This window comes from Octopus sinensis, linkage group LG23 (assembly GCF_006345805.1).
Source record: "Octopus sinensis linkage group LG23, ASM634580v1, whole genome shotgun sequence".
Lineage (NCBI taxonomy): Eukaryota > Metazoa > Mollusca > Cephalopoda > Octopoda > Octopodidae > Octopus > Octopus sinensis.
In genome coordinates, this window is record NC_043019.1 from 31,491,048 (window position 1) to 31,516,284 (window position 25,237).

General features: G+C 35.4%; 1 protein-coding gene and 1 non-coding gene across 2 annotated transcripts in view; both read left to right on the forward strand.

The window, feature by feature from the left end:
* LOC115223409 (otoferlin-like) overlaps positions 1–25,237 on the forward strand; it is a 602,516-nt gene that overhangs the window by 242,301 nt on the left and 334,978 nt on the right. The window contains exon 2 of the mRNA XM_036512652.1: positions 19,812–19,870. Within this exon, the coding sequence (XP_036368545.1) occupies positions 19,812–19,870 (59 nt within the window). The remainder of the gene's footprint in view (positions 1–19,811; positions 19,871–25,237) is intronic.
* On the forward strand, positions 18,008–18,114 carry LOC115223743. The gene has a single exon (XR_003882832.1). It is a non-coding gene; the product is annotated as a U6 spliceosomal RNA (small nuclear RNA).

Sequence of the window (25,237 nt, forward strand, 5' to 3'; positions counted from 1 at the left end):
CACCTGTGCTGGTTTTGTGTAATGCACCTGTGCTGGCATTGTGTAATGCACCTGTGCTGGCATTGTGTAATGCACTTTCTCTGGCATTTTGTAATGCACCTGTGCTGGCTTTGTGTAATGCACCTGTGCTGGCATTGTGTAATGCACCTGTGCTGGTTTTGTGTAAAGCACCTGTGCTGGCATTGTGTAATGCACTTGCTCTGGCATTGTGTAATGCACATGTGCTGGCATTTTGTAATGCACCTGTGCTGGCATTTTGTAATGCACCTGTGCTGGCATTGTGTAATGCCAGCATGGAACACAAATGTTAAATGAAGATAATAATGGTGATGATCATATTGACAGTAAATTGCATATTTTTCTAGAATTAATTTTACTCTACAATGTGACTTAAAAAGAAAAAAGGGACCTGAAAAGACAAGAAAACAGGATAAAAGCCTATCCCTTACCCACACGAAACAAACCTTATTATCAGGTAGCTATTTGTCTCTACAATGCTTTGAATCTGCTACGACCATTCCTCACTTGTTTATCACAGCCTCCCCAACTGAAATTTCAAATGTAACAGAGTGGGGATAAAGATCTTTTTATTTATTTATTTATATATTTATTTATTTATTACATGGACATAGATGAAGTCTCAACTATACATTAAATATGAAAAAGCAATTTGTGGAGTTTTATTGACTATTTCCTACCTCCACTGGGCACATAATATAGAGTATTGTAATGTGTGTATGTTTAATACACACTCACATATAGGTAGACAGACAGACAGAACGACAGATAGTAAGCAAGCTAGATAGATAGACAGATATACAGAAACATAGTTAGATAGATAGATAGATAGATAGATAGATAGATAGATAGATAGATAGATAGATAGATAGATAGATAGATAGATAGATAGATAGATAGATAGATAGATAGACAGATAGATAAATAGATAGATAGATAGACAGATAGATAAATAGATAGATATATAGATAGATAGATAGATAGATAGATAGATAGATAGATAGATAGATAGACAGACAGAGAAGGAGGCTGGTACATAGTTGGCTTGCTAGACAGACAGGCAGACATAATGATAGATAGCAAGCAAGCTAGATGGATGGGTGGATGGATGGACGGACGGACGGACAGAATGATAGATATACAAATAGACAGACATACAGATGGATAGACTGACTGACAGACAGGTAGAAAGAGAGATAGGTAAATTTATTCATATGTTCTGCTGTGATTAAACAACTGATATAGAAATCAATGGGGAATGTATGTAGACAAATAAATATAGTTTATATATTGGAAAATGAAAGTTATCAAATTCACCTTAAAGGATAATTGGACTGTAAAAGAAGAAATATGTTATATTTCTCAGAATAGGTAAGCTTAATTGTTAAGCTAATGCAATGAAATCTTTGGTTTAATGGAATAAAAGAGAAGAGAATTTATCATAAGTGCTGCATAGGTATTTCATCTTTGTAGTCTGAGGGAGCTTTAAGGTGAAACTGTTTAACTGTTACCTTTCATCATATATATATATATGTGTGTGTGTGTGTGTGTGTGTGTGTGTGTGTGTGTGTGCACAAAGATGTGTAAATATATGTACATGCGTATATATGTGTGCATCTATCTGTCTATCTATCTATCTATATATATATATGTGTGTGTGAGAGTATTTTTCAATATAAGTGACTATTTATTGTATTAGAGTGTGTACATATAAAATGTATGTATATAGACAGATAAATATATGCATGTATATATATATATATACATTATATATGTATGTATTATGTATATATGTATGCATGCATGCATGCATGTATGTATGTATGTATGTATGTATGTATGTATGTATGTATGTATGTATGTATGTATGTATGTATGTATGTATGTATGTATGTAGATAGATATAGATATATAGATATGTGTTTGTGTATGTGTCTTGTATTATTATTATCATTATTATATTATTATTATTATTATTATTATTATTATTATTATTATTATTATTATTATTATGATAATTAAGGCAGTGGGCTTGCAGAAACATTAGCACACCGGGTGAAATGCTTAGTAGTATTTCATCTGTCTTTATGTTCTGAGTTCAAATTCTGCTGAGATCAACTTTGCCTTTCATTCTTTCAGGTTCGATAAATGAAGAACCAGTTGCATACTGGGGTTGATCTAATTGACTGGCCCTCTCCCCCAAAGTTTCAGGCCTTGCACCTAGTGTAGAAAACAATTATTATTATCATTATATTATTATTATTATTATTATTATTATTATTATTATTATTATTATTATTACTACTACTACTACTACTATAATTATTGTCATTATCTATTGTAAACGATGTACCCAACTGGGTTGATGATATATCATGTTAAATGTTCCATCAGGAACTGACAAGACGGATGATGTTTACGGTAAAAAAATGTGTTTTATTTGTTTATTTATACCACATGTTCAGAGATATATGCATACACTTCGCTGTGTATCTATCTATCTATCTATTTATCTATCTATCTATCTATCTATCTATCTATCTATCTATCTATCTATATATATATATATATATATATATATATTATATATATATATATATATATAATATATATATATATATATATATATATATATATACATACACGTGCATGTGTTTTTTGTGTTGTAGTTTGGGAGTGTTCGTCTTTGCTTGTGAATAATTAAGACACAACCTTAATATTTGATTATTTGTAACAGCCTTTTAAACTATGACCATGATCTGTTGATTGCTCTCTAAAGAGGCTTGCACACACACACACACACAACACACACATACACACACACACACATACATGCAAACAAATAAACACACACATATACACACTAATAAATAAAGACACACATAAAAACAAATCTCTATTTCTCAGTATCTGTTTGTCAATATCTAGTACTTTATCTACCTAGCAATCAATCTCTTTACCTATCAATTGATCAATCTATCTATCTATCTATCTATCTATCTATCTATCTATCTATCTATCTATCTATCTATCTATCTATCTATCTATCTATCTATCTATCTATCTATTTATCTGTCTGTCTGTCTGTCTGTCTGTCTATCTATCTATCTATCTCCATCTCTGTCCCTTTCATAAGAGTAGTGACACATAAAAAAGCACCCATGTGGTGACATGTAAAAGTGCCTGTGTTGTCACATAAAAGCGTCTCTGTGGTGCCACATAAAAGCATCCAGAACACTGTGTAAAGTGGTTGGCATTAGGAAGGGCATCCACCATAGAAGCCATACCAAAGCAGACTGGAGCCTCTCACTCAATCATAATAATAATAATAATAATAATAATAATAATAATTGTGTTTAAGTCCCCATTACTTAGCGGTTCGGCAAAAGAGACCGATAGAATAAGTACTGAGCTTTCAAAAGAATAAGTCCCGCGGTCGAGTTGCTCGATTAAAGGCAGTGCTCCAGCATGGCCGCAGTCAAATGACTGAAACGAGTAAAAGAGTAAAGAGTAAGAGTAATAATAATAATAATAATTGATGCAGTACCAGGCAGTGGCTCTCGTGGCTTATGATCATAACTGATTGGAAGTGTAATCATGTACATTGTTTTGTCTTGGTATAAAAGATGGGCTACAGCAAATATTCTGCTCAATACCACAGACTTGCTTGTCAGTTGCTTGACCGGAACCAGTTGAGCATGTCCTTTGGTGGCTGATGATATATGCTTCTCTGATCACAAGCAGAAGTAGTGGGAGAGCATCATAGCCATGTGTTGAGAGGAATTCTTTGGGGTTTAAATAATTTACCTCTGGAGACATGATGTTTCTTTCAACCACCTTAAACAATGTCTTTTGAGTAGGATGGACTACTCGACCTGAAGAAAATTCTAACTGGGCCCCACCTGCAATGTTGTGTGCTGTTTATCTCGGTATGAGATCACTATGTCACACACATATGGTTGTGATGCATGTACCTGGTGTACCCTCATCAGATGGGTAGTCATGATGGGTATACTGGGCTTTGTATATTTTACCTTGGTCTCACTTTGATGGCTTGCACTGCTCTCTCACACAATAATAATAATAATAATAATATGTAACAAATGGTATAATTACTAATCCTTTCTACTAAAGGCACAAGGTCTGAAATTTGGCAGGAGGGGACTAGTTGATTTCATCAATCTCAATATTTCACTGGTGCTTAATTTATCGACCCTGAAAGGATGAAAGGCAAGGTTGACCTCTGCAGAATTTGAACTCAGAACGTAGGATTGGGTGAAATACCACTAAGCATTTTGCCCTGTGTGTTAACGATTTTGCCAGCTTGCTGCAGTACAAGGTCTGAAATGAGGGGGGGGGGGTAGTCAATTAGATCAACTGGTACTTATTTTATGAACCCCAAAAGAATGAAAGGCAAAGTCAACCTTGGCAGAATTTGAGTAATAATAAGGGTAATAATTATAACAAGCATAATATAATATTTTATATATATATATATATATATATGTATGTATGTATGTATGTATGTATGTATATGTTCATGTCAATATGTGTATATATTTATGTATATGTGTGATTATATATTTATTTATTTATATGCGTCAATTACTACAACTTGGTTTTAAACAATGCCATCACATGATTGTTCTCTTAATCACAAGCAGCACAAATGTGACTTTTCAATTCTGCGACACACCTACACTCTTTTGCACCAGCATAGCAACAACGGGCACCTCTTGCAGCAGGTGTTCAGATAGCTGACCACCTACACTAACACATGCCTTCATTCTGTCATGTAATTGTTCATTGAGTGTTTTACCTTTCTCAGCTACAGCCAACCACTGTAAGCAACATGTAATAGAAATGGTAAAATGAAGAAAAGTGTCGCAGAGGGTCAATTCCCCTCTTAAAACAATGTACACGTTTGCCCATAAAAGAAGAATTGCCTCTATCTCTATCCTTGGATGCAAATGAGATCACAGAGGTTATGTCAGAAGTTTCCTTCTAGAGATGATGTCTACACAAAGATTAGGGGTCTCTCTCATTCACAGCTGTCGTATGGTCATTGATTCTATTGAGTTCATTTTGTCATCTTGCAGAGTGTTCATCAAACAGGTGTGTTTGGGTTGATGGTTTAGCTGCCAATGGCAATTGCTCTGAGTTATATGTTAGCAGTATCACTTAGAGTGTCTTCACACACACACACACACACACACACACACACATGTATGTTCCTGATGATTCTCCAAAATGAAATGAAAGCCCTAACTAAATACTTATTCAAAATTCTGACTACTTCCTTTTTCTTAGCATATAAAGCCCATACACCTCTTCAGACAATCTACGTACACACATATACATGAATATACATAATTGTATGTAAGTATGTATATTGTTGCGAGGGGGAACCTCCGTCGAACGAACGAAGGCTGTTACGGAATCCCTCACACAGGCCCGTTCGATGCAGCGAATGTTTTCGCCACGGAAACTCGGAGAGGAGAGAGAGAGAGAGAGACGACTACAACAGCAGCAGCAGCACAGAGGAGACACAGAGGCAATCGAGAGAGACACAGGGAGGCAAGGCAATTGGCTACGTTAACAACTAGTTTATGACAATCAATTGTTACAACATCAAATACATATCAGATACATTTAAAAGAGGACATGCAAGTAACAACTCAATACATCATACAGGTATACCACAGATTAAAGCATTTGAACATGCAGATACAATATAACAGTCCGGTAACAACACATCAAGTTCAATAACAACAGCATTTCAAGAGTACACGTCCGGAGACACAGTTCTGTTTCAAAGCACATTAAAGGCATATACAATATTCATTGCACAGTTCTCTTTTTAACAACTCTGTACACAATGTCTTTACACATTTCAATACATCGATTCTTTTCACTGTCTCATTTCTTTAGCACTGTTCTTTTCATTAATATAATGTCTTTATACATTTCTTTTACATTAATACCACAACTCTTTCCTTCTTTTTCTTCACATATCAATACAACAGTTCACGTTACAATTCACAACACGTACCGTACATTAGCCAATGTCTCATATTGTAGTTCCTCTCTATCGGCCGCCTATTCCTCTGTATATATCTCTCTCTGTCCCAATACTCCAAGGCCGCCGACTGCTTGCCCTGAGTTCCAAATACCGACTGTCCAAAACCTCTTGCTCTGTCACTGCCCTCAATCCCTCTCTTAGCTCTAATGCTCTCTCTATCCCCACTCAGATTCCTTAATCTGTCTTCCTCACTACTTTCTTCTTCCTCTTCTTCACTGTCTCTCACACACTGAACTGCTTACTTAAGGGGGCAGCCCTCACATCTCTCTGACCCCTTCTCGACCAGCACAAGGCCAAAGGTCCTTCCAAAGGCCATTACTCTTCCCAAAACAAAGGGCTATAACTTTTTATTCCAGACTTCCAGACTCCACTCCCAACAAGGTAGGTCAAGAAATACTGCACCAGCCGAACCATTCACAACAATATACATAATTGTATGTATGTATGTAAGTATGTATGTATGTGTGTGTGTGTGCGTGTGTGTGTGTGTATGTATGTATGTATGTATGTATGCATGTATGTATATTTATATGTATGTATGCCTTGCTTGCAATTGAAATGAGACCCAACAAAGACTCAAACTAAACTTATTCTCTCTTCATGTATCATTGCCTGTTTTACAAGACTGGTAATTATGGACCTCAATGAAAAAGCCTGAAAATTCGTGAATTTTCTTGGGAAAGATACATCATTAGGCACCTGTTGCCTTCTCTTGGTTTATTCATTGATTACTCTACTAGTCTCCTGAGACACAGAGTCTTAAGGCAAGATTGATTCATGTAACTTCTAAATAAGTCCGTATATTGTCAGTCGGACTCTGTGAATTGTTGAAATTACATCAGTACAACCAAGAAATCAAAGTGCATGGTAACAATGAATAGAGATAAAAGGTGAAATCAAAAACACACACTACATAAGCAGGATATATTCATCCTCAGCTGTCAGATCAGATGTCTTCATGGTTTTGACACCAAAGCAAATAATCACTCCGTCAGAAGGTGTCAACTCTTTAAAATGCAGTTTTAAAGTTACTTTAGAATGCACAATCAGAACTCACACATAAGATAAAAAGAATAAAAAAAGTTAAGAAGAATTTTAAAAAACTTGAAAAACATAAAACTATGATTATAAAAAATTCAAAACAAAAAATATGAAAGAATGACATAAAATATATACACCATACCACAATGAAAGACACAGACCTGTGAAAACTCTTAAGTGCAGAATACCAGAGTACCAGAAACTTAAGCCACTCACAGAGCAGGATGACCAATATCAAAAAGAAAGAAAAAAAGAAGAAAAGCAGTGTAAATGATGAACAGAGGAGTGGCTGTGTGGTAAGCAGCTTGCTTACCAACCACATGGTTCTGGGTTCAGTCCCATTGCGTGACACCTTGGGCAAGTGTCTTCTACTATAGCCTCGGGTTGACCAAAGCCTTGTGAGTGGATTTGGTAGACGGAAACTGAAAGAAGCCCGTCGTATATATGTATATATATATATATATATATATATGTGTGTGTGTGTGCGTGTGTGTGTGTGTGTATGTATGTATGTATGTATGTATGCATGTATGTATATTTATATGTATGTATGCCTTGCTTGCAATTGAAATGAGACCCAACAAAGACTCAAACTAAACTTATTCTCTCTTCATGTATCATTGCCTGTTTTACAAGACTGGTAATTATGGACCTCAATGAAAAAGCCTGAAAATTCGTGAATTTTCTTGGGAAAGATACATCATTAGGCACCTGTTGCCTTCTCTTGGTTTATTCATTGATTACTCTACTAGTCTCCTGAGACACAGAGTCTTAAGGCAAGATTGATTCATGTAACTTCTAAATAAGTCCGTATATTGTCAGTCGGACTCTGTGAATTGTTGAAATTACATCAGTACAACCAAGAAATCAAAGTGCATGGTAACAATGAATAGAGATAAAAGGTGAAATCAAAAACACACACTACATAAGCAGGATATATTCATCCTCAGCTGTCAGATCAGATGTCTTCATGGTTTTGACACCAAAGCAAATAATCACTCCGTCAGAAGGTGTCAACTCTTTAAAATGCAGTTTTAAAGTTACTTTAGAATGCACAATCAGAACTCACACATAAGATAAAAAGAATAAAAAAAGTTAAGAAGAATTTTAAAAAACTTGAAAAACATAAAACTATGATTATAAAAAATTCAAAACAAAAAATATGAAAGAATGACATAAAATATATACACCATACCACAATGAAAGACACAGACCTGTGAAAACTCTTAAGTGCAGAATACCAGAGTACCGGAAACTTAAGCCACTCACAGAGCAGGATGACCAATATCAAAAAGAAAGAAAAAAAGAAGAAAAGCAGTGTAAATGATGAACAGAGGAGTGGAGTGGCTGTGTGGTAAGCAGCTTGCTTACCAACCACATGGTTCTGGGTTCAGTCCCATTGCGTGACACCTTGGGCAAGTGTCTTCTACTATAGCCTCGGGTTGACCAAAGCCTTGTGAGTGGATTTGGTAGACGGAAACTGAAAGAAGCCCGTCGTATATATGTATATATATATATATATATATATATATGTGTGTGTGTGTGTATGTGTATGTGTGTTTCTGTGTCTGTGTTTGTCCCTACAACCATTGCTTGACAACCGATGCTGGTGTGTTTATGTCCCTGTAACTTAGCGGTTCGGCAAAAGAGACCGATAGAATAAGTACTGAGCTTACAAAGAATAAGTCCTGGGGTCGATTTGCTCAACTAAAGGCAGTGCTCCAGCATGGCCACAGTCAAATGACCGAAACAATTAAAAGCGTACAAGAGAGAGAGTGCATGTAAGCCAAAGAGAATGAGAGAAAAAAGTTGTAATAGAAAGAAAGAAAATTGTCAACAATGATATTAAAACATAAAATTCACAATGTGAGTCATGTCTTTATAATATTTATCAAGTAAACTTTAAGGCAAACACAAACATGGAAACTTGCCCCAAGATTTCTCCAATGTACCTTTAATCCCCTTACTGTGGAAATCAGATATGTCCACTTAAAATTTCATCATCCTTAACTGTGGAAAGCAGTCTTATATACCAATTTGTCTTTTATTGAGGAATGTCAAATTTGAAACTGTTTTTGTGTTGAGATATGTCAAGTTTATTGAAGCAGTGGGACTTCCAGAAAATAACAATTCTAATTTTTGATAGATATTCAACATCATTACTGGAGTAAAAGTGAAATTTAATTTAGTAATGAATGGATTAAAGGACCTTGTCAAACCTGTGATCAAAGACAATCCAATCACCACTGTTCTACTTATTTTCCAGACACACTGGATCCAGAACCACATTATCCAATGTCCCCTACTTTTATTTTAAGTCAATTAATCAGGAAATCAGATATATCTGTAACAGGATCTGGTATCGGTATCACTGAAAGGGTGTCGATCCAATCCCGTCACATACAATTTAGTAAGATATAACAAACGAAGTCAGGTTATCGGTGAAAGACAGCAGTTCTTTTATTAATTGCGATGGTGTATGTATATCTGATGGGAAAACGACAGCCGAATCTGTTGTACAGCTTCTTGTTCGTTGGTTGAAGTGGTTCGATGTTGTCTGCAGCTAAGTCGGTGTGGTTATCAGAGACTACCAATGCACGTCTGTTCACGATGGTTGAACGGCCAGAGAGGATGATCGAGTTTAGCGGGCCTTAGGGATCGTTTCCCGCACATGCGCATGGGGAAGACTTCCGGTGGCCACCCGGAAGTAGTCCCATTCTGCGCATGCGCGCTGAACCCTACACAGAAGCATCACTACATATCCAATCAACATTCCATTACTCTTAACTACAGAGAGCAGTTTAATACACCAATTTATTCTTTTGTTGAGGAATGTCATGTTTGAAACTATTTTCTAAGATATGGCAAATTTATTGATGCAATGTGACTTGCAGAAAATACCAGTTCTATTTTTTGGTAGATATTTAACATCATGACTGGAATAACCAAGGAATTTACTGTAGCAGTTAAAGGGTTAACTATACTTATATAGGAGAAATGATATTGTTAAAAATTTAAAAAAAACTATATCTCCACCCCCAACTCCATATTCTTTTCCATAAAATCCATTTATTTTCCATCTCTGCCAAACTTCAATTCACGATTCAATTGCAAGCTTGAAATAACACCATACTTCTTCATCATACCACTAAAGCATATCTAAGCAACAATTAAAGTAGTTAATTATCAATTTACTATTCTGCCCTTGTCTAATTATTCACTCCAGCTGATAATTCACTTCGTCTATAAATATATAATTTTTTTTCTTTTGTACTTTATTACATGACTGGTAAAAATACTGCTTCTTAAACTATACTGGAATACAGTTGAATATATAAGGTGACATTTCCACTTTAAATTTAAAGTCATTAGTTTTATTATAAGCATTAATTATTGACTAATGCTGTTCTGTATTATCATCATCATCGTTGTATGCTTTTACAAGTGCAGGAGTGGCTGTGTGGTAAGTAGCTTGCTTACCAACCACATGGTTCCGGGTTCAGTCCCACTGCATGGCACCTTGGGCAAGTGTCTTCTACTATAGCCTTGGGCCGACCAAAGCCTTGTGAGTGAATTTGGTAGACAGAAACTGAAAGAAGCCCATCTTATATATGTATATATATATGTGTGTGTGTGTTTGTGTGTCTGTATTTGTTCCCTCAACATTGCTTGACAACCGATGCTGGTGTGTTTATGTCCCCGTAACTTAGTGGTTCGGCAAAAAAGACCAATAGAATAAGTACTAGGCTTACAAAGAATAAGTCCTGGGGTCGATTTGCTCGACTAAAGGTGATGCTCCAGCATGGCCACAGTCTAATGACTGAAACAAGTAAAAGAGAGTGTATTGAAAGCCACTACAGTGAAAGTTTTGATTAAGCACAAGTTCTCTCATTGAGTTCTCTCATAGCGTTACGTCATTCTGACTTTCTCATAGTATTTTCTTGACAGAGATATTGAGGAGGTTTGCCATTGCCTTCTCCAACTAGATGACCATTAGTCCAACAAGAACTCATCCATCCTTTGAGGGGTCTTTTTGTTTTAGTTTGCTGGCTGTCCAGATACTCGCATCACAAGAGTTACAAACTACTCAAGTGGGGGAGCTGGTTTAGTCACTGACCGCTTGACCATTGAACAGGTAGTACTGGTTTACATGGTGTCAGTACAAGGTCACATCAGTCTGTGATGGGATTCCTGACCTGACAAGGTCTCTAAATAATTCCTTATTTATTCATTATAGCCACTTCTGTTTGCTTCTAAACACTAGGCTAAATTTACAACATCTCTTCATGCCCTATGCTTGTCTCACCCCAAAACTGCTCCTTCGGCCCAATGCCAGTTTGTCATCTCTCTCCCCTGTTCTGCCTGTACCAATTGCATCATTGCTATCCTGCCATTCCGCTATATACCGGTACTCACCACTCATTGCAATCTATCTATCAGTCTATTTATCAATCTACCTACCTACCTCTGTCTGTCTACCTACATATATATCTGTCTGTCTGTCTATCTATCTATCTATCTATCTATCTATCTATCTATCTATCTATCTATCTATCTATCTATCTATTTATCTATCTATCTACCTATATATATATACCCGTATATAGGCATACATGTTTGTAGTGGGCTTCTTGCAGTTTCTGTCCACCAGATCCTGTTACAAAACTTTGTTTGGCCCAGAGCTGCGGTAGAAGACACTTGCCTAAAGTACCACACAGTGGGACTGAACCCAGAGCCACATGGTTCAGAAGCAAACTTCTTACCTCATAGCCACACCAGCACCTACAAACTTTTGAACAACCATTCAATGCAGCATTTATTAAGTCTGTAACCTGTCTCTTTTTACTATGTCTTGTACCAGCTATAAATTTCCTTGTATATGGTAGTTTGTGCAATTTCAGAATCCAAGACAATTTAGGAATGCATCTGTTCTTCTCTCTTATGCTTAAACTACTTAACTTCCTCTGGCTTTAAGTATTAACTTATCGATCAGTGTATTAATATCTTCTGAAACCCTTCTATTCATCATACAACCACTGAAGCCATAATTGCTAACCATTCCTAACTTTTTAGCTAGCCGCACCTAATAGTATACACACATACATACTTACATGTATGCACAACACACACACATGTATATATAATTATGCATACACACCTGCACACTGATATACACATATATACATAACAACCAACTGTCAGGTTTTTGACCAACTCTCTCTCTTTCCGTCTCTGTCCCACTTTTTCTCTCTATTCCTTCTTCTGCATGCACACATACATAACATAAACACATACATTTGTACACATATACAACATACATATTTGACGGTAGTCTTGAAAGTCTGAGAATGACCATTCTGAAATTTCTTGCCAAACAACCTGCACTGGTGATTTCTTTATAAAGATCGAATGTCTGTGCTGTACTTAAGCTTGTTCCCTCCATTAAATCAACATTAGCTGGGGAGGTGGATGGTGTGTTGTGCATTTGTGGTTGAAGTGGTTGCAGAGCAATATGAGATGGAGTGTTTTTGATCAAGAACTCGGTGCTACCTGGTCTCAGAACCAAACCCATGATCTTGCACTCAGGGGGAATGTTTTTGAGAATAATACTGTTAAATCAGGCTGGAAGAAATTGACAAGTGTTGATATAGAAAGTATACAGACTACAGCAGAATAAGAGAGTCTACTTTGGTTAACACTCTAAAAACCAGAGTGTTAACCAGGATTCTAGCAGGGTAAATAATACATTTGCAACACTGCCTCAGAATTTGAGAAATTTGTATTGAGACAATGTTATTTCTATACACATGAGCACATACATGCACACACACACACACACACAAATATATGTCAAGATGCATGGCTTATCAGTTAGGGTATTTGGCTCATGGACTTAAAGTTGTGAGTTCGATTCCTGGTGGCACATAAAAAAGAATATATATTTACACACACACACACACACACACACACACATACACACAGACACTCATCATGCACACACACATGCGTGTGTGTGCATGATGAGTGTTCTGAAAGTTTTGAGCTTGACTATGAAATAAAAAAAGAAACAAATGTATTCTTTTCTAGCTATTATGATATATGTATGTATGTATACATATTTATGTATGTATATGTATGTATGTATGTATGTATGTATGTATGTATATGTATGTATGGGTGTGTATGTATGTATGTATGTATGTATATATGTTTATATGTATGTATGTATGTATGTATGTATGTATGTATGTATGTATGTATGTATATGTGCATTCGTATGTTTGTATTAATATTTGTTGTTAAGAAATATCTCTGGTGTTTCACCATATTGTGTCCAAACTTAGAATGCACCAATTGACAGTCCGCCCCATAATTCATCCTATTATTATTTGGTGAATATTGGCAAAGAAATAGCTCGCAGATACCTCTGCTATAATTTCCTTTTATTAGAATGTCCACTTTAAAAGTTTACAGAATTTAATGCTATTAATACACAACTTGGCTATGAATCTTTAGTTCCAAGAGTTTTCCTTTCTCCTTGTATTTGCCAGGATTATAATTCTGAAGCACATGAGATATATATCTCTTGTTAATAGATACATGAATATAATTGGGAACTCAGAGTGGTTATTCATGTATCTGCTTATTGTTACCACCACAATATGTCAGTACGCCATTTATTTGGCTGTAATGGTATGAAATGAGTTGACTGAAATGGTTAAAAACCTCTCATTTATAACACTTTCTTTATATTCTTATTTTAATATAAAATGATGGAAAAAAAAAAATTTTATTGTGCTTTATGTTTGTTTTTATACTTACACGAACTTAATAGCTGTTAAATAAAGGTCTGTATGGAAAAAATAGATATTATAGCCAAGAATATAAGTAGCTACTTCTACTGATAGACACACACACACACACACAACGATACACATATACATATATGTGTGTGTGTGTGTGTATATATATACATATATATCTATGTTCTGAGTTCAAATTACGCTGAGGTCGTCTTTGCTTTTCATCCTTTTGTGGGGGTCAATAAATTAAGTACCAGTTGCATACTGGGGTCGATCTAATCGACTGGCCCCCCCTCTCCCAGACTTCCGGGCCTTGTGCCTAAAGTGGAAAAGTATATATACATATCTACATGAATATAAATATGTATATATCTGAATATGTATATGTATGAATGTATATATGTATGCATATATGTATGTGAGTGTATATATATATATATGTGTGTGTGTGTGTGTGTGTGTGTGTGTGTGTGTGTGTGTGTGTGTGTGTGTGTGTGTGTGTATGTGTGTGTGTATATTTATATATATATACATATATATGTGTGTGTGTGTATATATATATGTGTGGCTGTGTAGTAAGAAGCTTGCTTACTTTCCACATGGTTCTAGGTTCCATCCCACTGTGTGGCGCTTTGGGCAAGTGTCTTTTACTATAGCCTTGAGCTGACCAAAGCCTTGTGAATGGATCTGGTGGATAGAAACTGAAAGAAGCCCATTGTATTTATATATGAATATATTTCTGTGTGTATGTTTATGTTTTTGTCCACCATCACTTAGAAACTGATGTTGGTGTGTTTACATCCCCATAACTTAGCAGTTTGGCAAAAGTGACCAACTCATTTCAAATGTTACAAACCTACCTTTATACCTCAGACATAGACACAAGCGTGGCTGTGTGGTTAAGAAGCTTACTTCCCAACCACATGGTTTTGGGTTCAGTCCCACTGTATAGAACCTTGTATAACCCCAAGCTGAGCACATATTTGTGAGTGGATTTGGTAGATGGATGCTAAAAGACATTCAATGTGTGTGTGTGTATGTTTGCGTGTGTGTGTGTGTGTGATATTACTGGATAGTTGTAAGTGTCATTGTGATGCAGGTGGTATCCTTTATGTGAAAATACAACTGATCTTGGGAAAATGTTAACTTCCTTGGAAACAGGTGAAGGTTGGCAACAAGAAGAACATCCAGCCATAGAAAATCTACCTTGAGACATTCCATTTAACCCATGTGGTCATGGAAAAATTAACATTAAAATGACAATGATGGCTCTATCATGGACTATATTTTTCTAAGACAGTTAGATGGGAACTGATGGAAATTTGAGTGCTATTTCTAGCAAAACAAGTGTTAGCATAAAAATTCCATTCCATCATTGTCTCAGAGTAAATACCATGTATATGGAACGGCTGTAATTCCAAAAGAGATTTTTAGAGAGTAACACAGCATTGCTTCCATCTCAGTAGGTATCATACCATACCATAGTAAATAACAGTAGCAACCATTGCCAGGCAATTTCCTGTATTTGTGTGATACGAGAAGAAAACACTTTTTCTATAGAACAAATGAAATATTCAGACTGATACTTTAAAGTATTGGAACCAGATTTAGCCTTGGGATATAAATAAGCATTTCAGTTTGATGTACAAAATTTATTTGAGCCACTCCAAGCTATGGACGGCACTTGACTACATTTATATAGTGCACCGCAACGTTCCATACTGCATCATCATACTTTGTCGCATTCTATCAAAAGCAGATGCATATAAAGAAAAATTACATTATCCTCGGGCTGTAGTTTGGTTCATGCAGAAGAATTCAAGATCCAAAGTAACTTGTAATGGTTTGTGTTGGCAAGAGATTGTCAACTGAAGAAATTTTTTAAAATTCTGTTGCAGTAAAGAAAGAATGAAGAATTTAACAATTTGGGTCCTTGTATTGCCTTTATCTCAGAATGAGAAGAAGATAGAGAGAATGGTATGTAGATTAGGTTGTAGATGAATGAAATGGCTGAGATAGTTAACAACATGTGTGTATTTTTTTTAATTCTTTTTTACTCATTTCAGTCAGTTGACTATGGCCATGTTGGAACACTGCCCTAAAGGGTTTTAGCCAAATAAATCAGCCCCAGCATTTATTCTTTATAAGTCTAGTACTTATTCTATCGGTCTCTTATAGTAAGGACAAACACAGGCACAAAAATACATCAGTTTCCATCTACCAAATCCACTCACAAGGCTTTGGTCGGCCCAAGATTATAGTAGAAGACACTTGCCCAATGTCCCACACGGTAAGACTGAACCCAGAACCATGTGGTTGGGAAGCAAGCTTCTCACCACACAGCCAGACCTACCAGTAAAATGATTGAGATAGTTAACAGTATCTCTGTGTATGTTCACCTGTAGATTGGCTGAGATAGCTAACAGCATCTGTGTATGATCACCTGTAAAATGGTTAACTTAGTTAACAAGATCTGTGTGAGTTCATCAATTAAAATAGTTCAAATAGTTAACATGCGTTCACAGGTAAAATGGCTAAGATAGCTAACATCAGCATGTGTTTACCAGTAAAATAGCTGAACTAGTTAGAAACATCTCTGTCAGCAATTCAATTTTTTAGCAGATATTTAACTCCATTACTGAAATAACCACGAAATTTTAATTTCGAAAGATTATAGACCACCTAATTAAAGAATTATTTTCAACAGAATAGGAAGAAGTGAGTGTTGCTGTTGTTAATGTTTAGCTCCCGGTCATCTCTGATTAAGTAAATGTATGATCAAAGGAGCTGAAGCTGTCCATTCCCATCAATTTTGTATAGCAAAATGGTGGTGAGCTGGCAGAAATGTTAGCGCGCTGGGTGAAATGCTTAGCTCTATTTCGTCTGTCTTTATGTTCTGAGTTCAAATTCCGACAAGGTCGACTTTGCCTTTCATTCTTTCAGCATCGATAAATTAAGTACCAGTTGCATACCAGAGTCAATTTAATCGACTGCCCCACCCCTGCCTTGTGCTTAGAGTAGTAAAGAATTTTGAACAGCAAAAACTTAATTACTGAACACACTGTTTCTTTTTGTTTTAAAGAGAGTTGTGTGTGATTTTGAAGGGGGATTTGGCTGTTATTTCTAGCAGGTAAAACAACTGTACAGAATCTTGCACTTTGACTGGCTCATGAAGAAACACTGATGTCATCAACTAACTCATCCATTTCAGTGATGAACACAGACAGAGATACTGTTAACTATCTCAGCTATATAAACTGGTGAACACACACTGAAGTTGTTAACTACCTCAGCCACTAACAACAACAACAACAATCACTTCTTTCTGTTCTGTTGGAAAATTCTTTAATTAGGTGGACTGTAATCTTTTAACTCTTTAACTGTGAAATTAAATTTCATGATTATTTCAGTAATGATGTTAAATATCTGCTAAAAAATTGAATTGCTATTTCCTGCAAGTTACATGGCCTCAATAATCTTGACCTATCTTAAATGAAAATAGTTCCAGACATGACATTCCTCGACAAAAGATAGATTGATATATAAAAATTGTCTTCTGCAGTTAAGGATAATGAAATTTTGAATGGATACATCTGATTTCTGTAATAAAAGGGTTGAAATAAAAGTAGGAGACCTTGGATAATGTGGTTCTGAATTCAGTGTGCCTAGAAAAAAAAGTAGGACAGTCATGTTTGGATTGTGTTTGATTACAGGTTTGATGAGGTTTCTTGACCCTTAAACTGTGAAACTAGATATCGTGGTCATTCCAGTAATGATGTTAAATATCTGCCAAAAAGTAGAATTGATATTTTCTGCGAGTCATGTTACTTCAATAAACTTGACATATCTCAATGAAAAATAGTTTCAAACATGATATTCCTCAATAAAAGATAGATTAGTTTATAAAACTACTTTCTGCAATTAAGGGTAATGAAATTTTGAGTGGATATAATCTGCTTTCTGCAGTAAAAGAATTAATAAATGGAATGGTAATACTATCTGTGCATAAGTTCTTGTTTTTATGTTAGTAAAAATAGACAGACACTTCTGACAGATAATTTTTGTATTAGCTTCAGCTGTACATATTCTAAAGTTGAAATCATACGGAGAAGGTTAGCATGGATCCCACTCAAGAATGGCATGCAAATTTATGAAACGATCCATACTTTTAGGTGTAGACATGGTTGTGTGGTAAGAAGTTTGTTTTCAAGCCACAAGGTTCCTGGTTCAGTTTCACTGGGCTGCACCTTGAGTAGGCGTCTTTTTACTTTCAGAAAGTTGCCAAGTCAGTCAATGAAATGAAAAGGGGTTAGAAATGTCTGAGCTAGAAAAATCTGCAGGTTGCTGGTTGGTGGGTAAAGTGAGGGCAAGGAAGGAGTTCAAGTTCAAAAGCACTTACTGAAGATAACTTGAGATGGTGTCCTGGAATGTCTTAACAGTAATTTTTTTTTTATCGTGGGTCTAGAACTAATACCAATTGTTGATTAGTTTCTTTTGAAACTAATGCTTACCTTTTGGGCAGCTCTGTATAGAGACAGTACCATGGTCAAGTAGGTTAATCTCAGGTATAGTTATTACTAGTTGAAAGCTATTCCCAACACCCTGTATTAGTACCTAGATAAGTATCATATTCAAGGAAAGTCTAATAGCGGTTACTTCTGATAGGACTCTATGAAGAAGATGCCTTAGGACTCTACAGCAATGACCTCCTCAAGAATATTGGGCAGACAAGATGGCAGGATGGACCTTTTGAACTGCTTAAAAGTTACTTTTATAGATATTTTTTACAACCTTTACTAATTGTATCCTCTCTGTATCACTTATAAAATAAATGAATTTTACTTTGTGCACCATCGTTGCTATTATGTTAAACTGCCGTATGTCTAAATTTGGCCAAATGCGTTTTTTCAATATTTATTTTTGCTTGCAATAGCTGGTTCTTTTGGTCAAATTATCGTATCTCCAGCTGCTTCAGGTGCCAAGATATCAAAAATTATCGAAGTGTAGTACAACAGTTTTATTATGGAATGGCGATACTAATTTTTCGTTTTCTGAAAAAGCAACATTTTGGACTTGTGACACTTTTACATAATAGCATTATATGTCACTTAGCGGTTCGGCAAAAGAGACCGATAGAATAAGTACTGGGCTTACAAAGAATAAGTCCCGGGGTTGAGTTGCTCGACTAAAGGTGGTGCTCCAGCATGGCCGCAGTCAAATGACTGAAACAAGTAAAAGAGTAAAAAGATATATATATATATATATATTCATATATATATATATATTTATTTATGTAACCACATGTGTATCGTTGGCGATTTATTTTCTTCTGTCTTCCCTTCGTTGGATTTTTCCTTTTCCTATGTTTCTGATGAAGAGCTCTGCTCGAAACGTTAAAATCCTCCTTCTTTCTTTCCTTTCCTGAGCATCCAATAACACTATACCTGTTCCATGTCTTCGCGTTGTTGTGTTTTCTCTTTGTGTTTTCAGGTTTGGATTAACTATATATATATATATATATATATATATATAAGCATCAAATTAATGATGTAAACTGGAGTAAATTATGAAACAACTGTAACCACTATGAAAATATCAATATTTTTTGCCTTTCACATCTGTTTTTTTTTTAGTCTACTACTGTCTTTACTTCCAATAGGAAATACTTTTTTATGATTAATACCACAGTGTTGTGGCTTTCATACAATATATCTACATTAAGTAAGATATACAGAATACTGTTCTGAACTAATACTTCTTCCATCACTAATAACAGATATGGGTTGTGTGTGTGTGTGTGAAAAGTTAGTACCTTCCAGAAACTTTGTCAATTCATGTGATTTATAATTGTTTTCTTTGTCTTACAGGTGTCTGCCATTATTCCAGAGTTATTGAAAATGCATCAGAAACAGCCAATTTTGATGAGGTATGTATATTTCCTGCATTTATCCATATCAAATTTTCTGTCATTGTTTATTCTCAGGTCTACAAAGTATTAGTGGCAGCTTTAACTCGTATCCAAGCAGTTAATCTGTAGCCAGTGATTAAGCCTCTTCATCTTGATAGGTGAAGAAGGGTGCTGATGTGAAGGATGTCTGTGTGAAAGGTGCTGGTGTGAAGGGTGTGGGTGTGAAGTGCTCAGAAGTGAAGGGTGCTGGTATGAAGGTTGCTGGTGTGAAGGGTGCCGATGTGAAGGTGCATGTGTGAAGGTTGCTAATCTGAAAGGTGCCAGTCTGAAGGCTGCTAGGGTGAAGGGTACCAGTGTGAAGGGCGCTGGTGTGAAGGGGTACCTGGGTGAAGGGTGTGGGTGTGAAGAGTGTGGGTGTGAAGAGTTCAGAGGTGAAGGGTGCCGGTGTGAAGGTACATGTGTGAAGGTTGCTAATCTGAAGGGTGCCAGTGTGAAAGATGCTGGTGTAAAGGGTACTTGAGTGAAGGGTGCCAGTGCCTAATTTAACATAACCATCTAACATCTGGATTTCCTCAAGAGAGCATTCGAACCTGGCCTCTGATCTGTGAACAACTTCTGCCAGTCTTAGAGGTCCTGAAAATTGAGATAAGTTTTGCCCATCTTCCACTGACAACCTCTAGCTTACGGGGATATAAACACATCAGCACCAGTTGTCAAGTGGTGGTGAGGGACAAAAAAAGACACACACACACACACACATATATGTACATATATACAACAGGCTTTTTTCATTTTCCATCTACCCAACCCACTTAAAAGGCTTTTGTTGGCCTGAGGCTGTAGTAGAAGACACTTGCCCAAAATGCCATGCTGTGGGACTGAATCTAGAACCATGTGGTTTAGAAGCAAACTTCTCACCACACAGCCACTCCTACATGTATTATTGTTGTTTCTTAATGAACTTACATGTTAATGTGCCTTTGACAGACTATATGTGGTTCAGTTGTGACAATGGAGCTGCTAATGAATTTGAATAGCTGAGCACTCCACATAGTTCTCAGGGAGATTCAGCGTGACACAGAATGTGACAAGGCTGGCCCTTTGAAATCCAGGTACAACTCATTATTGCCAGCTGAGTGGCCTGGAACAATGTGAAATAAAGTGTCTTGCTCAAGGACATAATGCTCTGCTGGAAATTGAACTTATCACTTTACAGTTGTGAGCAGAATACTCTAACTGCTAAAGCAAGCAACATTACTTAGAGTTCCACTAATGTGGTACAATGAAACTTTGTTGAAAATTTTAGGAAATCTCCATTTAAGGTTCTTGGGTCACTAGCGTAGCTAGAGTGTGTGCTACCCAGATCGGCCCTTCAGTTTTCCACCTCTAGGTCCTGCAAAAAAATACATATAGCCTACAGCAGACCCAAAAGTGGTGCTGCCCTCAAAAAACTTCTGCCCTCTCCAGCTACGCTAGTGTCCTGGGTGAACATGCACACAATCACATTTACATATGGAATGCATATACATACACAAACAGAAATAGTAAGTAAACAATAAGAGGGTATATATGCATGTGTTGTATTGTGACATACACAGCCATGGTTGTAAGTTTATCTACATGGACACACACATATATACAATGTGCACATATGTGTGCATGCATTGACCAATTCTGGTAACCGCAAACTCCAAGAGCTGACTCGATTTATGCAAAAGAGATTTGCCACTTTGTTAGTGACTGGCTTGGATTCTACAAAGGCAGTAAAAAAGCAATTAAAATAAACCTCAAAGAAACATACATGCATGAATCCTGCCATACATACATATATACATACACACATTCATACATCCATGCACACACACACACACACATATACACACACACACACGCACACACATACACGCTGCCTAAATACCAGCCTTGAGAAATTAGGCTTCTCAAAACCAGAAAGGAGAAAGCTGATTCAATGACTACAGATCCAATCCAACACTGGAACTGTAAAGATCTGTTAAACTTCCCAGATGTTTATCATTTAAGTATATATGAGCATATCTAGACATGCAACTATATGCATGAGAATACATACATTAACCAAAATATACAAATCTACACATATACATACATAGATACAAAAATACCATGTTGATGTTATTGAAATGCCAATGAAGGAGTCTTGGAACTAGGTCAGAAATGGTCTCATTCTTTACTGGCAAGAAATCTTGAAATAAAACAGAATAATGACACACATACATACATACATACATACATACATACATACATACATACATACATACATACATACATGCATGCATGCATGCATGCATGCATGCATGCATACATACTACATACATACATACATACATACATACATACATACATACATACATGCATGCATGCATGCATGCATGCATGCATGCATACATACATACATACATACATACATACATACATGCATACACACACACACACACACACACACACCACACACACACACACACACACGTTCTGAATTGAAATGGAAAGACAGGAAAGGTACAGATACAGTTGAAGAGGAAAAAGAGAAACTAAGAAAGAGAGACAGAGAGAAACTGAGGAAAGAGAGAGAGTGAAACAGATCGAGACTGAGAAGAGAAAGAGAGAGGGAGAGACTGAGGAAAAGAGAGAGAGACTTAGAGAGAAAGTAACAGAGAGAGACTGGGAAAGAGAGAGAGTGAGAGAGAGAAACTGAGAAAGAGAGGGAGGGTAAGAGAGAAAGACTGAGAAGGAGAAAGTGAGAGGGAGAGATACTGAAAGGAGAGAGAGGGAGACACTGAGAAAAAGAAAGAGAGAGAGAGAGGTGGGATAAACAGCCATGATGTTCAAAATGGATTAAATTTCAGAAAACAAAACATTATTTAGTGTTGTATGGCAGAAGAGGAGCAGAGAAGAGACAAAGGTTAGCACAAAAGGACATTGCAAAGTAAAAGAAGATACAAGATAATTCAAATGAGATGCAAAGATGGCAAATGAGGAGGTTCGGAGTGGTGGGGGTGGGGTGGTGGAGCTTATGTCTTACGTATATATGAATGCTTAGATATCGATGGAGATGTATGGAGATGGATGGATGGATAGAAAATGAACCCAAGTTGGCACAGGAATATATACTTACTGAATATAGAAAGAAAAACAAACATAAAGAAAGATACAGGCACACACATGTGTGTATGTTCACACATGCATATCAGTATGAACATATTCAAATACACATATGCATATACATACACACACACATATATATATACATTCATACATACAAACATTATATATATATATAGATATATATATATATATATATATATATATATATATGATATAAACTAATATACATATATGTATGATATAATGATTTAATGTGTGTTTGTGTATTTATATATATATATTTATACACAAATATATATATATACATACCTATGTATGTATTTGTATATATATATCATATCATTAAATTATATTATATATATATAATATACATACATATATATATCTACGCACACACATATATATATTATATACATATACAAATCAATACACTTAAATGCATATACACACATATTTAAGTATATACATACATATACACACATACATAAGAACATATATATGCCTTTCTGTGCACAAAGGTGTTCATATACACGCACATTGTATACACAATAAGCATGCATATATATATATATATATATATATATATATATATATATAACACATCCATATGCATAGACAACATATACATGAATGTATGCATATTTACACTCACATATGTAGATACGCAGGAAGATATTAAAATGAATGTATTTTCAATGCAATTAATAATGATATTAAAAATATTAATGAAGAAAAGAAAATAAAGTATGACATTTAAGATGAAACAGATGAAATAAATTAGAGTGAAAGATTACATAAGTTAAAATGAGAAATAATTAGCTATATAGGGAAAACATAACATTATGAAATCATGTAAGCAAGTTAATCTGTTCCTATATACTTTTCCTTTTCAAATTTCTTCATCTTATTATTATTCTTGCTTGTGTTATTATCTTTCAGTTTGTGAATAGTAAAACAATTTCTATGCCTTCCTTTATGATAATTAGAAAAGATAACTGCAAATAAATGTTGGTGGTAGTTAATAATAATAATAATAATAATAATAATAATAATAATAATAAAAAGAATAATAATATATTAATAATAATAATAATAATAATAATAATAATAATAATAATAATAATAATAATAATAATTAGAATTATAATCTCATGCTTCATTTTGAGCAGAGAACTTGGATCAGCTTTTATAATTTCCAGTGCTTCTGATGTACATAAATGACAATCCTATTACTCTCCCTGGTATTACCTTGTGCATTTAGAATAGAATATTCCAAGCTATATTTTATGCACTCCTATTTCAAATTAAGAACGTATTTAGCAAGAGAAGTTGAATTTTTAAAGTTCTCTATTAAAAATGTGATGACAGTGCAAATCACATATATTTTTTCAAAAATTTACAGTAAATCCAATATAAAATTTAGAGACACTAAAATATGAGTTTTAATATTATATTTATAGACTATATTTTTATGCTGACAATATTCTTTTAATGGGTAATTTTATGCTACTCTACAATTACAAAGAAGATTATTAAAACTATTTAAGCTTATGTTTTAAGTCGAGTGAATTAGTGTTTGAATTAATACCAGAATAAATCTTGTTTCTGTTTTACATTTTAATTCTTGTTCTTTTTTATATTATTATTGCCATTATAATTGCAATAGTTATTTTTATTATTAGAAATATTATTAAAGTTATTAATATTTGAGTTGGCAGAATCGATGGCATGCCAAACAAAATGCTTAGTTGCATTTTGTCCGTCTCTACATTCTGAGTACAAATTTTGCTGACATCAACTTTGCCACTTTGCTTTTCATCTTTTGGGTGTCGATGAAATAGCTACCAATAGACCAATAGATTAGACATGCTCTCACAGAATACTGGAAATCAATGACACTGCTTGTATGACAGTGCCATTCGTTTACAACTATCATGCAATGTGAAGTGAAGGAGACACAAACACACACTTACTCATACACACATATACATATACATGTGTATATACACACACACACACACAAACACATGCACATATATATATATATTTGGTGACCCTGTCAATGTTATTACAACATAAAATTCACTGGTGCTGGTACCATGTAAAAAGCACTGAAACACTCTGTAAAGCAGTTGACATTAGGAAGGGTATCAAGCTGTAAAACCCATGATAAAATAGACAATGGAGCCTGGCATGGTTCCTGGCCTCTGCCAGCTTCTGTCAAACAGACATTAAAAGGTGATG